This window comes from Pituophis catenifer, unplaced genomic scaffold, assembly GCF_029215685.1.
Source record: "Pituophis catenifer annectens isolate HBS135680 unplaced genomic scaffold, rPitCat1.0.hap2 SCAF_3, whole genome shotgun sequence".
Lineage (NCBI taxonomy): Eukaryota > Metazoa > Chordata > Lepidosauria > Squamata > Colubridae > Pituophis > Pituophis catenifer.
Window position 1 is genome coordinate 207,676,210 of NW_027256883.1, and position 22,290 is coordinate 207,698,499.

At 43.1% G+C, this 22,290-nt stretch overlaps 1 protein-coding gene across 1 annotated transcript in view; it reads left to right on the top strand.

Annotated features, from left to right (window-relative positions):
* The first annotated feature begins 705 nt into the window (after positions 1 to 705).
* Positions 706 to 22,290, top strand: part of COL9A3 (collagen type IX alpha 3 chain) — a 43,550-nt gene continuing 21,965 nt past the window's right edge. The window contains exons 1-8 of the mRNA XM_070940127.1: positions 706 to 729; positions 3,006 to 3,059; positions 4,492 to 4,545; positions 10,487 to 10,540; positions 13,059 to 13,112; positions 16,615 to 16,659; positions 19,629 to 19,682; positions 19,827 to 19,880. Coding sequence (XP_070796228.1) covers positions 706 to 729; positions 3,006 to 3,059; positions 4,492 to 4,545; positions 10,487 to 10,540; positions 13,059 to 13,112; positions 16,615 to 16,659; positions 19,629 to 19,682; positions 19,827 to 19,880 — 393 coding nt within the window. The remainder of the gene's footprint in view (positions 730 to 3,005; positions 3,060 to 4,491; positions 4,546 to 10,486; positions 10,541 to 13,058; positions 13,113 to 16,614; positions 16,660 to 19,628; positions 19,683 to 19,826; positions 19,881 to 22,290) is intronic.

A 22,290-nucleotide genomic window follows, 5' to 3' on the forward strand; every position in this document is an offset into this window, starting at 1 on the left:
ACAACAGGATATAAGATGTAGTTTCAATAATCCCTTGTCCACAGGGTCACAATCTCATTGTCACAGTTCCAACAGATGCCCTAATTAAATCATGAGCCAAGCTTCAAAAGAAATCCAGTTATTTATTAGGAGCTTCATGTCGCCATGTTCCCAAGTGAAGCCAGCTCTGACCCTATGTAATTTATGCTCCAATTATGACCCTGTTTCCCCCCCCCCCAGGGTGTGTCATCAATCACATTCACCAACGAAGCAATTTCGTGGGTTGGAGATGTCACTCCCCTTCGGCTACTGTAGGTAACCCTGGGATACAGCCTTGAGAGAGATAAGCGTGGAATGTGCATCTGTCTTTGGCTGCTGTGCCATTTCACCGGTTTCCCATCCCCCCTGGCCTATGGCAACTCGAGAGCAGGTCAGGGATGCTTTGCGAGTTGACACTCATCTCATACTTTTTTATAACAAACCTCCAGAACTGTTGTGGGCAGAGTGTTACAACATGCTAAAATTACTACCTCAGAAATTTAGTTATATAACTATCTCGCTGGCTTGTGAGGGGGTGCCTCTCATACAGGAATGGCACAAAAGATTTCTCCGAGTCCCTTTCTGTCTTTTGTTGATTAATTAAGGTTTTTTCCCCTGTTGGGCAAAGATTATATTGTCCTGTTTTCTTGATTTCAGGGAGACATTGGATTCAGAGGGCAGCCTGGAATGCCAGGGCCTCCAGGGAAAGCGGTAGGTTTTCTTTTTATATTGCATTCCCCCCACGCCCCCAAGAGCCCACATTACAGTAATGGCCAAAATTGTGGAAACCTTTTGGGAAAAGCGTATTTTTGAGGTTTGATGGCTAATTTTTGAGGAGCCTGAGTGGCGTAGGAGGCTAATGCCTCCTACTAAGGCAGCATTTAATATCCAGCTGCCTGCAATTACTGCGAGTTCAATTCTCACCAGGCTCAAGGTCGACTCAGCCTTCCATTCTTTCTAAGGTAGGTAAAATGAGGACCCGGTTTGTGGGGGCAATAAGCTGACTTTATATAAAATATACAAAAGTATGAAGACTATTGCTTAAAGCATTGTAAGCCGCCCTGAGTCTCCGGAGAAGGGTGGCATATAAAAATGAATAAAATAAAAATAAAAATAAATAAATAAATAAATAAATAAAAAATAATAACACCACTTTTTTTGGGGGGGGAGTTTCAAGATAATCCTATTCCACTGCTGGAATGGCCTGGGAATAGCCCAGACCTTAACCCAATTGAAAATCTATGGAGCCAACTAAAGAAATTTGTTAGTCAGAAACGACCTAGCCATAAAACCCAGTTAATATAAGCCATCATTCAATCTTGGTTTCACATTATAACAGCTGCAGAACTCAAAGACTTGGTTCCCTCCATGGGAAGACGTTGTAAGGCCGTAATTCATGCTAAAGGTTACCCAACTAAGGATTAGCTGACATGGTGATAATTTTTGTATGGTATATTTCGTTTTTTCTATGGTGATAATTTTTGTATATCTCATTTTTTTCTACGTGTTTCACTTTTCTTCTTTATCCTGTAACTGCTATTCTAATAGCAAATCCTTCATAAAAGTTATTGCATTACATTCTTGATTAAATTATCTTTCCATTGATATATAATTTTATGGTACTACTACAAAAAAAAGTGTTATTAGTTAGTTTTAGGAAATACACTTTTCTCAAAAGGTTTTCACAATTTTGGCCACTGCTGTATATGCAAACATGACCTGATAGCAGTGTTCCAATGTTTGAGGGGCTTCCACAAAGAATAGGGGGTGAAACTATTCTCCAAAGCACTGAAGACAGGGCAAGAAGCAACAGGTGGAAACTAATCAAGGAGAGAAGCAACCTAGAACTAAGGAGAAATTTCCTGACAGTCAGAACAATTAATCAGTGGAACAACTTGCCTCCAGAAGTTGTGAATGCTCCAACACTGGAAGTTTTTAAGAAGAAACTGGACAGCCACTTGTCTGGAATGGTATAGGGTCTCCTGCTTGAGCAGGGGGTTGGACTAGATGACCTTCAAGTCTTTTAGTCTGTTTAAGATATAAGGGAGCACAAGACTGACATTCGGCAAGCACCAAATTTAGCTCCATTGCTACCAGTTAAAATGATTTCTGGAAGCTGTTGTAGATCAGAAAAGGCCAATGAGATTCTCATCCAGGAAGCTTTTTCAGTTCTGGCTTCTTGGATGAGAAGTGAAATGTTTTCAAGAAAAAAACAGCCTCGGTGGTGCAGCGGACTAAGTGCTGTTAAGTGCTAGCATTTAGCTGCCAGCTGCCTGCAATTAGTGCGAGTTCAAATCTCACCAGGCTCAAGGTTGACTCAGCTTTCCATCCTTTCGAGGTAGGTAAATTGAGGACCCGGATTGTGGGGGCAATAAGCCAGCTTTGTATAGAACAACCCCGCTTAGGGGGGGCCGAAAGCCCTAATAAGCAGGTATATACATAAAAGTATGCAGGCTATTGCTATAATGTATTGTAAGCCGCCCTGAGTCTACGGAGAAGGGCGGCATATAAATTGGACTAATAATAAATATATAAAACAACCCAAAAGTCCAATTGCCTTTTGAAAAGCACCGTTGGGACAGCCATGATCTGAATGATTGAGAATCTCCATAGAGATCCCCACCAACACTGACAGGGCAATCGCCCATCTATAAACAAGGAGCAAACCCAACACTCACCCGCACTGATGATGTTACCTAGTCTGGTAATGAAACGACTACAAGGAAACAACCAAGCTCAGAGAGCACCAAGAACCTCTCCTCTCAATCCTGAGCTATTCTCTTCTCTTCGAACCTCCTCCTGCAAAGAAGATGCAAACACACAACTTATTTTTCCATGTATGTTGTTTTGAGTGGGAGGACTCATTTAAGTGCTGATTTTAGGATGCCGCGCTCTCAGAAGGACAAATATTATTTTACTTTGGGGTAAATCGGCTGGTACTAGTGGGGAGGAGGTGATGTGTAATGGATTCTGTTTAACCATTTCAGGGGTCCCGTGGTGACAGAGGCCATCAAGGTTTCCGAGGTCCAAAGGGTGATGCAGTAAGTGTAATTCCCACTTTCCATGTCTGGTGGTGTTGTTGTTTAAAATGGTCTGTGTCAGCGGTGGGTTTCACATTATGTTACTACTGGTTCACCACATGCATGCTCGCTTCGTGCGTGTGCATGCCCAGTTCACACGCGTGCCTGCCTTCTGCGTATGCACCTAGGCTCCCGTGCATGTGCTTTGCTTGGGCGCACACCTTCCATGCATGCACCTGGCCTCAAAAACGTGCCTTAATAGGTTGGCATAGAGCCAGGGAGGGTGGGTGGGCTCACTTGCGATTTCCGCTACCAGTTCAGGTGAACCAGTCGGAACCGGTCTGAACTGGCTGAATGGTCTGTGTCAGTGGTGGGTTTCACAATATGTTACTACTGGTTTGCCACGTGCATGCTCGCTTCATGTGCGTGCACGCCCAGTTCGCACACGGGCCTGCCTTCCACGCGTGCACCCGGGCTTCTGTGCATGTGCTTTGCTTGCGCACGCACCTTCTGCGCATGCACCTGGCCTCAAAAACGTGCCTAAATAGAATGGCATAGAGCCGGGGAGGGTGGGCAGGCTCACCTCCAATTTCCGCTACCAGTTCGGTTGAACTGGTCTGAACCAGCTGAATGCCACCTCTGGTCTGTGTTATGTACCTATCAACTTACTTGCTTTAGGGATAAGCAACACAGGTAGTCCTTGATTTACAACAGTTCATTTAGTGACCATTCAAAGTTACAACGGCGTTGAACAATGTGGCTTACGACCGATTTTCACACTTACAACCATTGGTTGTAGCTGGTTTACATTTATGACGGTTTAGCAACTGGTTCATATTTATGACAGTTTCAGTGTCCTGGGGTTATGTGATCCGCTTTTGTGGCCTTCTGTCCAGCAAAGTCAATGGGGAAGCCAGATTCACTTAGCAACGGTGTTACTCAGTTCAGTGATTCACTTAACAACTGTGGCAAGAAAGGTTGTAAAATGGGGCAAAATTCGCGTAACAAATGCCTCAATTGACATCGTAAGTTGAGGACTACCTGTTACATTTATATCCTGCTCAGCTTTTAGTGACTGGACTGTTTACAATTTAAGTCTAATGTAGTATGTTGTACGAAATTATCTATATAGCTAAATGGCAATAGCACTTAGACTTATATACTGCTTCATACTGCTTTACAGCCCTCTCTAAGCAGTTTACAGAGCCAGCATATTTGCTCTTTCTTTTTGTGCAAGGAATTAAGTCTCCCAGTGCAGTGATTCACCTAACAACTGTGGCAAGAAAGGTCGTAAAATGGGGCAAAATAACTTAACAACTATCTTACTTAGCAACAGCTCAATTGCGGTCATAAATCGAGGACTATCTGTATGCACTGCCTTGCTAAAGGACTTGATTGGTCTTCCTTGGGTGTCATTGATGTCTTCTAGAAAATTCTCGTTTTCTTTTTCCAGGGTCCTCCAGGTCCAAACGGAGCTGCTGGGAGCGCTGGGCCTCGCGGAGAACCCGTAAGCCATTTTTTATGCCAAATTCCTCGCTGACTGTGCGATGCAAACCTGCTTAACAACCTGAGGGTTGAGTTCACACAACACAGAGAACCTGCATCTAGATTAAGGGGATACAAATGATGCTGTGCCCCCCACCCTCCACAAATTAAGCTAAATGATGAATTCATGTCATTGCCTGCACATACAACTTACTAAGTCTACAGCTTCCTTTCCAACACATATTACAATACATACCCTAACCAGGGGTGGGTTCTAAATTTTTTACTACCAGTTCTGTGGGCGTAGCTTGGAGGTCATGTGACTAGGTGGGCGTGGCTAGCTGGTCAGAGTCATTTCTAGAAGGTCCTCGCACTTACGACCAGTCCTAGCACTTACGACCCGACTCATTTGTTTGCTTTTAACACTGATCAGCTGTAGGATGGCCCTTTGAAGCCCCGGGGCAAGAGTTTAAACAGTTTTTTTCCCTCTAGTCATCAGCTGGGACTCAGGAGGCAGCAATAGATTGGGGGTGGGACCAAATAAAAGGTAAGAATAACGTGGATGGGGGGGAGGGCAGGGGGAGAGAACCGATTCGGTGACGTCATATCGTCACCGCTACTGGCTCGGCCAAACCGGACCGAACCGGGAGGAACCCACCACTGACCCTAACCCATATAATGATGATGATGATTCTATTCTGCTGTCTCCAGGCACTGCCACATCCACTATCCAGACTTAGTTGTCAATAAAAAAGACAAAAAAGTCTAAATCAGGGGTCGGCAATCTTAAATACCCAAAGAGCCATTTGGACCTGATTCCCACAGAAAAGAAAACATCGGGAGCCACAAAACCCTTCCCATGCCTGACTATTTCCTGAGCAGCCACAAAACTAATATATGTAGTTGAATTAAATGTTCTGTTTTCTTCTGAAACTCTTATTTTCTGGGATGTATCCATGGTTGGCCTACCGGGGTCGAAAATCTCAATAAATCGCATGCCGGCGGTGTCACACATTGGCGGTTGTGATGTATATTTTGAGCAACAAGGAGCCACAGCAGAGGGATGAAAGGGCCGCATGCGGCTCCAGAGCCGTGAGTTGCTGATCCCTGGTCTAGATAGTGGATGTGGCAGTGCCTGGAGACAGCAGAAGAGAAGAGAAAGAATTGGAGAAAATAACAAAACACAAAGAGCTACAAATAGAAATAGAATGACTGTGGCAAAGGCAAGCAATGTAGTACCAATAGTAATAGTAATAGGCACCTTGGGTTGCAATCCCAAAACAACCGGAGCACCACTTGAACACCATTGACGACATTGACAAATTCTCCACCGGTCAATTGCAGAAGGCAGCTGTACTTGGAACAGCTTCCATCCTGACACGATATCTGTAGCGCCGTCAAACATTCAGATCAGAGGTGGCATTCACAAAATTTATCTACCAGTTCGCCCGGCACTGAAAATGTGATGCATGCGCCACCTAGGCACATGCGCCTGGATTTCCGTGCATGCGCTTTGCTTGCTCACGCGCCTTCCGCGCATGCGCCTGGCCTAAAAAACGTGCCTAAATAGGACAGCATAGAGATTTCCGCTACCGGTTCGCCCGAACTGGTCCGAACCGGCTGAATACCACCTCTGATCTAGATATGCCTATCCCAGGTCCTTGGTAAGGACTCAATGAGTGGATAAAAATGCCAAACCCAATCTGGCTGACTGTGCGATGATCAATAATAACTATAACAACAATAATGCAAGTAGTCCTTGACTTAACAACAGTTCGGGTAGTGACTATTCAAAGTTATGACGGCACTGAAATGATTGATGACTTTTTGACACTTATGACCATTGCAGCATCCCCATGGTCATGTAATCAAAATTCAGATGTTTGGCAACTGGCATGTACTTATGACGGTTGCAGTGTCCCGGAGGTCGTGGGATCTCCTTTTGTGACCTTCTGAAAAGTAAAGTCAATGAGGAAACCAGATTCACTTAACAACCGTATGACAAATTGCAGTGGTTCACTTAACAACTGCAGCAAGGAAGGATGTAAAACGGGGCAAAACTCACTTAACAAATGCCTCACTTAGCAACAGAAATTTGGGGCTCCATTGAGGTCGTAAGACGAGGACTAACTATTAAACTTATATCCTGCCCAGCTTTCAGTAACTCTGGACTATTTACCATTTTAAGTCTAATGTAGTATGTTGTATGAAATTAGCTGTATATAAATGGGAACTGTGTTTATTTATATTTTACTTATTATATGAGCAAATTTGGCCTTTCACGCCTTCCTGTATGGCTTAGTACAGGTAACATTCAACTTATGTCCATAATTGGAACTGGAAAAAATATCATTGTTAAATGGTATGGTTTCTAAGTAAGGCGTTATATGACCAGATCTGACCTTTTTAGACATGGTCATTAAGCGAGACATCACATGATAGCAATAGCAATAATACTTACACTTATATACCACTTCATACTGCTTTACACCCCTTTCTAAACAGTTTTCATAGACGACATATTTATCCTTTCTGTGCAAGGAATTAAGTCTTCTATTAGCTGTGCTCATACAACTTATTTGTTATTCTTTACTTAGTGATTATTTATTACTTTTTTATTATTCATTCATTATTTATTTATTTTTCTCATTTATATGGTCCACCCATCTCAAATATATGACTCCGGGCAGCTCACAAAGAATTAAAAAATAATATAAGAACACCCAAACAATGCAATCATTTAAGAACACTAAAAACCATCCAACAAAATTCATAGCTGAGGAAGTCAATTGTCCTCTATAGTTATCAATGGAGCCACTCCTTACCATAAGCCAATGTTTCTTAACCTGGGCAATTTGTAAAATAGGTGGACTTCAGCTCCCAGAATTCCTCAGCCTGCAGTGCAGACAGATAGACAATGATTTATTCATTCAATTTCTATAGTTGCCCCTCTCCATCAGTGACTCTGGATGGCTTACAATTCCACAACATGCACATTTTAAAACAATAAAAAAAAACATTTATAAAAACAATAATAAAACAGCCAAAAATAAATAAACAAGGTTCTAAGCCACGTTAATTTCTTTCCTTATATTCTTGGGATAATTAAAAAGTACGATGGCTAACAGGACAGAGAGAAAAGTGCAAATCAAATGTGCAAATATAGAAGGCATAATTTTAATCACCGCTGCTGTCAGCACTCCAAGCTATATTCACTCCAGTGCTGACATAAGGAAGAGAAGAGGACGCTTGACTCTTCACCTACTTATTTTCCCTGAAGATATTATCCCCTAGGAGATGGGTTGGGAGGGGGGACATTCCTGTGAGCTGAAGTAGTAGATATGGGGAGAGTGACTTGGAAGATGGCCAATGAGACGCAGAGAATTGGGGAACGGAAAGGGAGGGTTTGGGGTCAGAAGGTCAGGGCTGACTACGATGGACTCGGGGACAGATTGTTGTGCTCAATAAATGAAAGATTTCATCAAAGACTATTTGTTTGGAAATGCAATTTATTTGAGACGATATCGTAACCTGACACCTGCAGCTGTATGGTTTGGCTTAGTGAGAATTGCCTCATCTAGTTCTCACAAAAGAGAATATATATATATATCACCCTGAAATCTCATCCCTTAGATATTGGATTAAAAGCTTCCCCAGAGTGTTTTCAATCGTAACAGAATTGAAATATTTAGCAGAATATGATAGAATTATCTGCTATCCAGAATCAAGAAGGGCTGATGTTCTGTTTCTATAGCTACTGTGTTTTAAATAAGAAGTACTCCGGCAAAATGAGGAGGTTCAAGTGATTTTGAATTACGTAACGGAAGGAGGAAAGGACTATATGCAGCCTAGAAGGCTTTTAGTCATGAATTCAGACAATTTTCCTTAGACAATTTCCCCAAATCTGAGGAAATGAAAGGCAATTTGAGTGGATGAATACAGGACAGGGGTGGGGTCAGGGATGAAATGCTCCTGGTTCGGACCAGATCACCCGATCCGGTAGCGATGGTGGTGGGTGGTTCGGAGAACCGGTAGCAAAAATCCCTCCCCACCCCCATGCCCAGCTAAGCCGCGCAATCATCAGAGGCTTTTTATTTTATTTTTAAAAGCATTTTTTTCTACAACCTCTTCGGCCGAAAAAATGCTTTTAAAAGTAAAAATAAAGCCTCTGCTGATCAGGCAAGTCAGCTGAGATCGTCAGAGGCTTTAAAAAAAAAAAAGAAAAGCCTCTACCGATCAGGCGAGTCAGCTGGGATCGTCAGAGGCTTTTAAAAGCATTTTTTAACAACCGCTTCAGCCGAAGAGGTTGTAGAAAAAAAATGGTTTTAAAAGTTTTTTTTAAAAAAAGTTGGCCACGCCCACTCAGTCATATTACCCACAACCACCAAGCCATGCCCACAGAATCGGTAGTAGCAAATTTTACATTTCACCACTGGGTGGGGTTTACTTACCTTTACTACCGGTTCGCAACAGGATCACGCGCTTCTGCGGATGCACAGATCGCTTCTGATGATGTCAGGGTCAGTGGGCGGAACCTCCCGCCGATTTTACTACCGGTTCTATAGAACCGGTCCGAACTGGGGGCAACCCACCACTGATACAGGAGATCTGTTTCACAAAAGAGCCACTGTTAAAGTCTATCCATTAATACTCCAATGACTCCATCCCGTGTTACTCCTTCATTTATGACCATAATGGAGCCCAAAATTTCCATTGCTAAGCAATATTTTTTTTTTTTTAATTTGATTTATATGCCGCCCTTCTCCGAAGACTCAGGGCGGCTTATAATGCGTTAAGCAATAGCCTTCATACTTTTGTATATTTTATACAAAACTGGGTCCTCATTTCACCTACCTTAGAAAGGATGGAAAGCTGAGTCAACCTTGAGCCTTGGCAAGATTCGAACCCTGCAGTAATTGCAGGCAGCTGGTCTTAATAACCAGCTTAATAACAGGGTGCCTTAAACCCCTGTACTACCAAGGCTACCAATATGGTTGTTACGCAGGCTTGGCCCCATTTTATGACAGTTGTTAAGTGAATCACTGCAGTTGTTAAGTGAGTAATGTGGTGGCTAAGTGATGCTGGCTTCCCCATGAACTTTGCTTGTCAGAAGGTCGCAAAAGGGGATCACGTGACCCCCCCGGGATACTGCAACCGTCATAAATTTGAGTCAATGACCAAAGCGTCTGAATTTTGGTCATATGACCATGGGCAATGCTGCGATCATAACTGTTAAAAATGGTCATAAGTCACTTTTTTAAGTGCCACTGTAACTTCAAATGGTCCTTGAGCAAATGGTTGTTTGTTTAGAAGCCATTTTTTTTAAATTTGATTTATATGCCGCCCTTCTCCGGAGACTCAGGGCGGCTTACAATGCGTTAAGCAATAGCCTTCATACTTTTGTATATTTATACAAAGTCAGCTTATTGCCCCCACAATCTGGGTCCTCAACTTACCTACCTTAGAAAGGATGGAAGGCTGAGTCAACCTTGAGCCTGGCGAGATTCGAACTTACAATAATTGCAGACAGCTGGTGTTAATCACAATGCTTTTAGTCTGTTGAGCCACCAGGCCCTCTGAATTTGAAGTGTTACCAATGTAACAACGGCAGTGATTCAACGGCAAGAAAAGTCGTAAAACGGGGTAAAACCTGGTTAACAACTGTCTTGCTTAGCAACACAAATTTTGGGCTCAACTGTGATCATAATCTGAGGACTAGCAACATATGTCTGGATCCAAGCAATGGGATCTGTTGCTTCCCTTAGCTGTTTGTCATACAGCTTAGCCTCCAGAATTTTGATTGTCTTCGTTGCTCTTCTCTGCACACTTTCCGACGTCTCAGCATCTTTTTTATAATAAGAAGTAAATTTTATTCAATTGCATTTAAAAAAATAAATAATAAACCCATGTGTTCCATCCATAAATCGTTCTTTCTGCCTATTCATCCTGCTTTGCTGTTTCAGGGCCTACCTGGAAAAAATGGAAGAGACGGAGCACCTGGACTTGATGGTGAGAAGGTTTGTAGTCCTATTTAAAAATCTTCAAGTTCTTACTTATAAAGGAGAATATTTGTAGGTCAGGATTGATATGAGGGGTCCTCTCTGAGCCTGGTTGATTTTGGACAACCCTTTTGCCTGAAACGGTATAGACTAGAGTTTCCTGCTTGAGCAAGGGGTTGGACTAGAAGATCTCCAAGGTCCCTTCCAACTCCATTATTCTGATATACGTTTCGTTACCTAACTGTTTTGCCCCAGCTACGGAACCCAAAGAACGCAGCACACACAAAGTCCGTTCAAACCTTAGTTTACTAAATAAACCAGTTTTTTTACAACAACGGCTGTTAATTAACTGCATTAACAGCTGCCAAGAATTCAAAGAATAATACTGAAAGCTTACTGTGGTTGGCAGAATGCCCAGAAGCAATTTGCAGGAAGCTGATAAGATAAGCAAGATAAGCATGAAGCTATGTGAACGAAGTTGTTCCCTGCAAATTGCTTCAGTCGGCGTTCCTCCTTAAATAGGCTAAGGGAGTGGCCAATTAGCCCCAAGCCTTACTCTCAAGGAGACCTCCTCCTGAGGAGCCACTCCTGCCTTTTGGCAGCTCTGTGCACCCGTGCATCGAGAAGAGGCTCCTCCTCTTCTTCCTCTTCACTTAAGGGAGCTTCTGGAGGTTCTGAAGGCCCTGGCTCAATCCCCGCCTCTGGCACCACAACTTCTCCAGCCTCCTCATTGTCCGACTTGAGTGCCAACTGCACAGGCTGCTGGCGCAGCACCACACCAGCCTCCTCGCTGTCTGAATCAGCTACTAGCTGCACAGGCCACATACGGGCCACAACACTAACTAGGTAACATCATCAGGACTAGAAGGGAGTGAGATTGGAAGGCAGGCAGACAGGCAGGCAAGGGAAGGGAAGGGAAAGGAGGGGAGGGGAGGAAAGGAAGGAAGGAAGGGGAGGAGGAGGCTAGGAGGAGGAGGACTGGGGGATCCTTGATGCTCTTTGAGCTAATCAAAGAATTGAAAGAGCAAATCACTAGTATATAAAACAGAGCAAAGTTTGTTTATATACTAGTGATTTGCTCTTTCAGTTCTTTGATTAGCTCAGAGAGCATCAAGGATCCCCCAGTCCTCCTCCTCCCATCCTCTCTCCTCCTCCCCCCCTCCTCCTCCTGCACTGATGATGTTACCTATTTGGGTAATGAAACGTTGTAAGAAAACAACCAAGCTCAGAGAGAGTATCAAGGACCCCTCAGTTCTCATTTATCATTACTGGTTCCAACCAACCATCCGTCCACTTTGTGTTTGCGTCTTAGATTTAGTCATTTCTCTCCATCCTTTGGTTAAAACTCACGATAAAAATAAAATGAAGGATGTGTGGATGTAACATCACTTTCCCAAGTGAGCTTAAAGTGCAAGCATTAATTCTTGAGCCAAGAGTTGGTTATACCTCTATGCCTGTATGCTTGTCTACGAATGCAAACTGTCAGAGCAGATAATTGAAAATGGGGGCATCTTAAAATAAATAAGACTGCAATTTTACATGTTCACTTGCCCATAGATGCACAAGACTATTTATTTACAAAATGCATTGAATTCTGTTGTTTGAGAACCTGTTTATAAAATGTTTTTGTAATGTGCACTGTTGTTGACAGAACTTTTACTAAAAAGACCTTTAAAATTCACCGGAGCTGGCAATACTTTACTCTGATATTAACGACGCGGGGTGGAAAAAAAACTGTTTTGCATTTTTCTCATTTTTCAACGTTTCGTTTCATTACGTTTTTCATTTGTTAAACTCCCATTTGGTTTGTGCTGATGTGTATACAAAACCCAAGCAGCCGTCCGCAGCTTGTAAATGTTGTGTTTTGGAATCAAACGATAAGGGATTTGAGAAGGCTTTCCTACGTGTGCAATTACAATGTTTTTTTGTGTAAAAGAGAGCAGAAATCCAATCATTGCCTTTTTTCTAATCTTAGAGGCAGGAACATTCAGGCATTTTCCTTACCCCAAGCATCAACATTTCCAAGTTTCAAAGTAGCTCTCTAGTTTACAAGCAGTTTCAAACATCATACAAATACAGGTGGCCCTTGTGATGACTCGGGGCATGGCACAGAGGCAATACAGTTAGCTGATAGTTCAACTGCTCCAACTGTCCCAAACGCTCCCACGTTTCTGGCAAGTCCCAGAGCAAAGTAATCACACACAAACACACACAGACACAAACCTCCAGCAGCCTCTGGCTGCAAGTAATCCGGCATAATGCTGTGAGCACAATGGTTGCAAAGCAAGAAATCCAGCAGGGCAAGGGATTAAGTCAATGAGTCCAGGAAGCAAAGGAACAAGGCAATTCATCCAGGAAGCAAGAAATAAAGCAAGAAGTCCAGGAGGGAGGAAGGAAGGAAGGAAGGAAGGAGATGGGAATAAGGAAAGTTTAATAAAAATAGGAGAATGGATTGTCATCGTATTAAAGCAATCTCTTATTATTGTCTGTAATAGTCATCAGAAAATTTCACATCATTATTTCTTTACATTCTTAGGGCACTGCCGGTCGTTCTGGTGCTCCTGGCGAGAAAGGCCCTCACGGACTCCCTGTAAGTTTTCTTTCATAAAAATTTAGATCAAAGAGATATCAGGGCGATTTGCACCTTCTCCTGATCCATCTCCGACTTCTTAGAGGTCAAAAAACTATTCTGCAGAGATATTGGTATCCTCTACTGCAGTGGTCTCCAACCTTGGCAACTTTAAAACTTGTGAACTTCAGCTCCCAGAATTCTTCAGCCAGCTTTGCTGGCTGAGGAATTCTGGGAGTTGAAGTCCACATTTCTTAAAGTTGCCAAGGTTGGAGACCCCTGCTCTACTGCAGTGTTTCTTATCCTTGACAGCTGGAAAAGGTGTAGACTTCAACTCCCAGAATTCTGCAGCTGGCTGAGGCATTCTGGGAGTTGAAGTCCACACCTCTTCAAGCTGCCAAGGGGGAGAAACACTGCTCTATTGATTTCCAGGGACCTAAAAATCTGGCAATTGCCTGTGTATTTTCTTTTTTCATTCCCATCCCATTTTATTTTTGATTAGATTTCCAGTTGTAGGAAGAGGGAACCCTAGCCTACAACATACTGTAACACTGCCCACTGTAACAACATTGCCAAAAAGGCATTAAGAGTTGTTAACCTAATCTTGCGTAGCTTCTTCTCTGGTAATGTTGTACTATTAACTAGAGCATACAAAACATTTGCTAGACCAATTCTTGAATACAGCTCATCTGTCTGGAACCCGCACTGCATATCGGACATAAATACAATCGAAAGAGTCCAGAGATATTTTACGAGAAGAGTCCTCCATTCCTCTAACCGCAATAAAACACCTTATGCCACCAAACTTCAAATTTTGGGCTTAGACAACTTAGAACTACGCCGACTTCAGTCTGACCTAAGCATAGTACGTAAAATTATCTGCCACAATGTCCTTCCTGTCAACGACTACTTCAGCTTCAACCACAACAATACACGAGCAAATAATAGGTACAAACTCAAGGTTTGTATCAAGCTCCAAACTCGATTGCAGAAAATATGAGTGTGGGAATCAGGTGGCCATAGTATATGTGTAGACCAGTCTAGCTGGTTGGACACGTGTACGGAGCTTAGCACCGAAATAATCTGACTATTTAAAGCGGGTTTAGCTGGATGATCACTGAAGGGCCCTATTCGTTCTCTCTTTGTTCATAACATAGGCTGTGTTTGCAAGGCAGAGATATCTCCTTGTAGAACATTCCTGAGGATTGAGGTAATCTCTGATAACGGAGAGATGGGCCTCTCAGCTAGTAGAAGAAGATGCTGGGAGAATTGAGTTTCGTTTTTCCTTAACTTTTGCTTTCCTGAAATCCATGTGATTTACTGTAAGATTGTGGAATGTGAAACCTATATGGATGCTTTCCTTTTTTCATGTATGTAATATGAGATGTATAGCCATAATAACGCCTTTTGATGACGCTGTACTTTGATTACTAATAAAAGAGATTGCGAGGCTGTGTGCTTTGGTCTCTCATCCCAAGAAACACTTGCCCTGTGTCTTCTCTAATCTGGACCTCTCATGGGAAGCCCGCCAAGATGATTGCAACACAGAGTGTTCAATTCCTGGAATGCACTACCTGACTCTGTAGTTTCTTCCCCAAACCCCCAAAACTTTAACCTTAAACTGTCTACTGTAGGCCTCACCCCATTCCTAAGAAGTCTGTAAGGGGCGTGCATAAGTGCACCAGCGTGCCTACCATCCAGGGGTGAAGTGCTCCCAGTTCGGACCAGATCGCCTGATCTGGTAGCGATGGCGGCAGGTGGTTCGGAGAACCGGTAGCAAAAATCCCTGCCCCCCCCCCATGCCCAGTTGAGCCGCGCGATCATCAGAAGCTGTTTTTTTTACTTTTAAAAGCATTTTTTCTACAACCTCTTCGGCTGAAAAAATGCTTTTAAAAGTAAAAAAAAAAAAAAAGCCTCCGATGATCGCGGGGCTCAGCTGGGATCATTCAGAGACTTCTAAAAGCATTTTTTTCTGCAACCTCTTTGGCCAAAGAGGTTGTAGGAAAAAATGCTTTTAAAAGCCTCTGGCAATCCCAGCTGAGTTGCCCAGACGCCAGAGGCTTCTAAAAGCATTTTTTTCTGCAACCTCTTAAGGTTGTAGAAAAAATGCTTTTAAAAGTAAAAAAAAAAAAAAAAAAAGTTGGCCACGCCCACCCAGTCACATTAACCCCACACATACCAAGCCACGCCCACAGAACCGGTAGTAACAAATTTTAGATTTGTTACTAAAATTTTAGATTTGTTACTACCCCTGCTCCAGTCTCTGTCCTAATTATCCTTTTTAGTTACTCTTTTCATGTATTTAAATTATGTTTATACTTTTACCTGTTATCTTATATATGCTTGACAAATAAACTTATGATATGATATGATATGATATGATATGATATGATATGATATGATATGATACTATTATATTCCGAGAGCATTTCCACTTTCTTATCTCTTTGATTTCTACTCTCATCTTTCTGCTGGAGTAGGAAGGGCTGTGCAGGAATCTCAGAAGAAATGTCCAACCCTTGATAGACTCCCAGGTGTCCACCAAATATATTAGATTTCCACCATTCCCCGACAATACATATTGGTTGAGGAATTAGAGGACTTGAGTCCCAAATGTGCTTTTCCAAAAGGCAACTGGAATTTCTTGGTTGTTGTTTTTTTTAAAACGTTTCACTTCTCATCCAAGAAGCTTCTTCAGTTCTAGAAAGAGTGCAGAGAAGAGCAACAAAGATGACTAGGGGACTGGAGGCTAAAACATAGGAAGAATGGTTGCAGCAACTGGGTATGTCTAGTTTAATGAAAATAAGGACTAGGGGAGACATAATAGCAGTGTTCTGAAATATCTCAGGGGCTGCCACAAAGAAGAGGGAGTCAAGCTATTCTCCAAAGCACCTGAAGGCAGGACAAGAAGCAATGGGTGGAAACTAATCAAGGAGAGGAGCAACTTAGAACTAAGGAGAAATTTCCTGACACTAAGAACAATTCAGTGGAACAACTTGCCTCCAGACGTTGTGGATGCTCTAACATTGGAAGTTTTTAAGAAGATGCTGGATAACTATTTGTCTGAAATGGTGCAGGGTTTCCTGCCTAAGCAGGGGGTTGGACTAGAAGACCTCCAAGGTCCCTTCCAACTTTGTTATTCCATTCTATTCAGAAGTGAAAAAACCAAGGACAAAAAACCCCCCAAGAAAGTCAGTTGCCTTTTGGAAAAGCAGCTTTGGGACAATCATGATCTGGACAATTGAGAATCTCCAAAGACATATAGGAACTTGAGGGATAAGGAAGGCTGACATTAAAAGGAGATGGAAGAAGAGATCATCCTTGATGAAATTGTTGAGCTTGGTAGCCCATAAAAGTGGAAGTTATTTTAGCGTTTATTGTGTGCATGTCTGGATGCTTACTTTTATGGTTCCCTGAGTACACAAACTATTCTTTTATGAACATTCAGTCTTGGGAAGAAGACATCATAAATATATTTATGGACTATGTTTTTCATTATTAGTGACTCTTTTTCTCCTATCAGGGACTACCTGGGAGTGCAGGCACTAAAGGAGAAAAGGGCCAGCTTGTAAGTAAATCGTGCTATATTATTATTACATTAACAAAATTTACATAGCTGTTCAATTCACTCACGGTGAATCTGGGTAGTTTACAGAAATAAAACCCCATTGCAAAACTCAAATTTACTTATTTATTTGTTTATTTATTGGTTCGATTTATATGCCACCCTTCTCCAGAGACTCAGGGCGGCTTACAATGCGTTAAGCAATTGCCTTCATACTTTTGTATATACCTGCTTATTAGGGCTTTCGGGGGCCCCCAAGCGGTGTTCTTTTTTATACAAAGTCAGCTTATTGCCCCCACAAACCGGGTCCTCATTTTACCTACCTTGAAAGGATGGAAGGCTTTAGTCAACCTTGAGCCTGGTGAGATTTGAACTTGCAGTAATTGCAGGCAGCTGGTGTTACTTAACAGCACTTTAGTCTGCTGCGCCACCAAGGCTCAATTCCCACCTCCCTGGTGACAACAATCAAACCAACCTGTTGATAGGCTACATATCACTCTGGGATCCCAATACCCATTGGTAGAATCATGTCTTCAGGATCTTGTTTAGTTTTAGTTTAGTTTATTATTGCACCTCGCACAACGAAATTAAGTGCCATCTTCAGTGTACATTATAACTATAAAAATAAAACACAAACACACATCCTTCACATTCTACACAAAGAGCGCTAAAGTGGGGGGCAAACATGTCCACAGGAATGATGTTCCACAGGGAGGGAGCCACCACAGAGAAGGTCCTTCTTCTTGGTTCCACTAGAATCTAGTGGCTAGATGGACCGCCTTAAGAGGAAGAGTGGCACAATATACCCTGCATCTACACTAAGGGTGGGATTCAGCCGGTTCGGACAGGTTCGGGCGAACCGGATGCTAATTTTACATCAGGTTCGCTGAACTGATAGTTGCAAGGACTGGCTGGCCCCGCCCACCCCACTCCGCCCCTCCCAGGCATCTCCATGAAGCCTATTTTGGTTGCCAGGTAAGTGCAGGGCCTGCGCGGAGGCTCTGGGAGGGCAAAAAATGGGCCTCCCAGAAGTTCCAGAAGTTTGGAAATGAGCCCGTTTCTGGCCTCCGGAGGGCCTCCAAAGTCCAGGGGAGGCTGTTTTTGCCCTCCTGGAGGCTCGAGGAAAGCCTCTGCAGCCTGGGAAGGGTGAAAAACAGGCCTCCCGGAAGTTCCGGAAGTCCGGAAACGGGCCCATTTCCAGCCTCTGGGGGGCCTCCACAACCCGTTTTTGCCCTCCCAGAGGCTCAAGGAAAGCCTCAAGAGCTTGGGGAGGGTGAAACCTCCCCCCCCCACCATGGTGCAGGAGGCCAAGTAGGCCACGCCCACCATGGCAATACCCACCCAGCAACCGGGCAGAGAACTGGTTGTTAAAAATTTTGAATCCCACCCCTGATCTACACTCTGTTGGAATCAGTATATGTGACAGGGAAAAGATGGTCCTTCAAATAATCTGGCCCCAGGCCATGTGGGGCTTTAAAGGTGACAACCAGCACCTTGAACTGGACCTGGAATAATCTGATTCTCCAGGGCATGAGCTGAATTAAGTCAGAGGCCACTTTTAACTTCTGTAGATGGTGAAGGGTACAGTAAGTGTGTTAAGAATAGTGCCAAGTCAGTGGGCTGTGTTGCACATGGGAAGGAGCTGCATAATATTGCTGCATCTGGGAAACTTCGCTTGTGCCCAGGTTTTTTACCATTCATTTCCCGCTAATATTTAACGCTACTGTTTCTTTGTAATCCCTGCTTCAAAATAATGTGAACCCATGGCACAGATTTTCAGCGGTTGTGGTTGAAACTTGCTTGGGAGGAGTATCTAAAAGTGGTTTAGGGAATCAACAGATGGCCCCGGGGGTTGGAGGTTGCCCATTCTTCAATTCAAGAGATACATGGATGTTTTGAAAAGACATCCCCCTCTCCAGCCCCATTTAGTTCCCAAGAGAATGCAGACTGACTGCATTCCCTTGGGAACAATTAGATAAGGCTTCAGGGGTTCTAGAGGCGGTCAGGCCTGGGCCGCTTTCTGTAATGCAAGGATTCTAAACTCAGTCCCCTCTTAACACCGCCCTCCAGTCTAGCTGGAGTATCCACCACACCTGAGCTCTTGGAGGTAGATGGGGAAAAAAAAGTAGCTAATTTGAGACACGTGGGTTATTTTTCCTTTCTCCTTTTCCATTTTAAACAACTTTGTTAAATTTCAAAACAAGATAAAATACAAAATAACTGGGAAAGGGTGAAAGCAGGGAACCAAAAGGGTTAGAATCTGAAAAAAGATTCTAAAAAAGATCTGAAAAAAGAAGAATAGAATAGAATTCTTTATTGGCCAAGATAAACCAAAAAAAAATTAAAAAAGAAAGACTTCCAACTTTTCTCAGTGCAGATACAAATTTATAATCATATAAAATTTACTGTAAGAGATTAAACATAACATAGCCAATATATAAGCTTAACAACATACATAATATTTCTACAATCTTAAATAAATCTATTTATTCAAAAATACTCATTCATTATTATAAAGTAAAATTATAAAAAATAATCTCTAGTTTAAAAATGAATCTAAATAAAATCTTAAAATAACCATCAATTCATTCATGCAGATATTTTCCTTCAATTCCTTCCTTCCTTCCTTCCTTCCTTCCTTCCTTCCTTCCTTCCTTCCTTCCTTCATTTTTCATTTTCCTTTAATTAATTAATTAATTAATTAATTTTCCTTCCTTCCTTCCTTCATTAATTAATTTTCATTCATTTTTCATTTTCCTTCAATTCCTTCCTTCCTTTTCCTTCCTTCCTTTTTCATTTTCCATCCATTCATTCAGTTTCCTTCAATTCATTCATTCATGCATGCATTCATTTTCCTTCGATTCATTCATTCATTTTCCTTCCTTCATTTTTTATTTTTTTTCAATTCATTCATTCATTCATTCATTCATTCATTCATTCATTCTGTTTTCTTTCCTTTTTTCCCCCCAAAGGGAAGCCCTGGAGAAATGGGAGAGTCTGGTCCTTCAGGAGAACCAGGTGTACCTGTAAGTATCTCCCCAACATTTGTTCAATATTTTTCTCTCTCTATCTCTAATGAGGCATTTAAGCTGTCATCATATCACAAGTTACATTTGGATTATCCTGGGTTAGACTCATGGAAATCAGCAATTTTGCATTTGTCTTTCTAGGGAAATCAAGGTGTCCCTGGTGAGAGAGGTGAAGCTGGCCCAAGAGGATCTCCTGTAAGTAACTACTCTATAATCATTCCATTTATAAGACCCAAACTCACCATTATGGCACTCAAAAAAACTGAACCAGAATTCTGGAAGCTGTATCTGTGAGCCCAGTGATCATTAAAAAAAGTTAGATTTCTGCTCCAAGATGTTTAGAGCCTATAGACTAAGGAAGATGGCCTTGACAGTGATATGCAAGCTCTGTTGCCAAGACAACAAGGGATGAAAGAATTTTTAAGTATAACATATGGGAGCAATTCTGACACCTCCTTAATTAGGCTGTTGGTTTGAGCTCCGAGCTTGGCAATTTGGTTGCAAATGTTTCGTCACCATTCGAGGAGACATCGCCAGTGCGTTTTGAGTTGAGCTCTGAGCTTGGCAATTTAGTTGCAAACGTTTCGTCACCATTCGAGGAGACATTGTCAGTGCACTTTGAGTTGAGTTGACAACTCAAAACGCACTGGCGATGTCTCCTCGAATGGTGACGAAACGTTTGCAACCAAATTGCCAAGCTCAGAGCTCAAACCAGCAGCCTAGCAACCAACTTGAGCTACTAATATTCAAACACATTTCAACCTGCCTAATTCAATGAAATATAAGGAGGAGAAGGTATAAACACAGTCAGATTTGCAAGATTCTATTATCTTAACCCAGGGCTCTTCAAGCTTGGGAACTTTAAGACTTATGGACTTCAACTCTCAGAATTCTCATGTTGGCTGGGGAATTTTGGGAGTTGAAGTCCACAAGTCTTAAAATTATTCTCAACCGTTGGCCTTTTGCAGCAAAAACTCCTGGGACATTATTTTATCAAGGGTATATATAACTTTACTAATAGATCCATACAAGGACAGAAGAAGCAAAGCTAGCTCTGAGGTTTTTGCACGAAAACCAGCATTGTTAATTTCTCCTTTCCCCCATTTGGGCCACTCATTGTCCATTGTCCACCAATGCAACACATTCTTTTTATTTTATTTTACTTTATTTAAGTCTGTGCCTTTGGAAGGTTCCCATCCTGCGGCCTTGAAGGGTCAGGATTTTCTCAGGCTGCCAACGGCTCACGTAAATTCCTCACCTCCCTCCCAGCTCCTAATACATTCCAAGGATTCCCCTCGCCCCTCCCTTAGTTTCTCCTTGTCAAGTTGCGAGTAGAGGTGCATTACGGGTCAGCCTTAACAGTTGCCAAGTTTGGAGACCTCCTATTGAATAGGCACACCAGAACCCAGAAGAGGAAAAGGAACAGAACTGCCGGCTAGGCCGGGGTTTCCCTGTCTCCCTGCCCGAGCGGCCCCAAACCTCCGGCGGGGAGGGAGGGAAGCCCCAGGCCACTATTCCTGCTGCTGCCGGGGAAGCGGCAGTAAGGGAGCCCCCGTTGCCAGGGGTGAGGGGATGGCGGCGGCAAGGACTGGCTGGCCGGGACTTCTCTTCCTCCCTGCGGCAGCCCATGTGGATACCAGGCAGTGCAGCTTCAAGGGCCTTTCCTCGCGGTGTCGATGACAAGGTAGGCAGGCAGGCGAGCAGGTGCAGGGGAGCGACTGAGAGAGTGCTCCTGGCTGGCAAGGGAGTGGATGTCCTGGGGCATACATATACACCGGCCAGCTAGTCTTCTGTTTACTGGCACGCATGCGTGTGCGACAATCAGCTGGCTGGCTGATCTTTGGGTTTCTGACACTGCCGCACACGTGAAGGTCAGCTGATCGTCGCGCACGCATGCGCACCAGTAACCAGAAGACTAGCTGGCTGATGCACATGCATGTGCCAGAAACCCGGAAGAGGAATGGGCAACGCCTCGCATGCCAGGTGAAATGGCTCTGCGTGCCACTTCCGGCACGCGTGCCATAGGTTCGCCAACACGGTCCTATTCAATACCAATAAAATAATTTCAGCCTTCCTCTGGGTTTGATTTCTGGGCCTGGTCTATCTCATAGAACTGACAGTAGTCCAGAACTGGATAATCTTCTTTCTGCCCAAGGACTACGTTTTATCAAGACCATCGGTGTTTGTCCCAGTTTATGATCTTTCTTGCCACGGTTGTTAAGTGAATCACTGCAGCTGTTAAGCTGCTAGTCACACGGTTGTTAAATGAATCTGGCTTCCCCATTGATTATGCTTGGGGATAACCTTTGGGGAATGTCCCCAAAGGGGATCACAAGATCCCGGGACGCCCTGCAACTGTCATAAATGTTATATAGGTGGATTGAAGAAACTGGAGACAGGCTTCAGACAACAGCTCTTTATTCAACAACTATTTACAATCCAGCAGCTAGTCCCTGTAACAGCCAGCCTTTATATAGAGGGCTGTCTGGGAGCTCAGCCAATCACATTTAAGCATTCTTCCCGCCTAAACAGTGGACCAGAGGGAAAACTTCCTTGTCAATATCTAACAATAAACATGAGTCAATTACCAAGAATCTGAATTTTG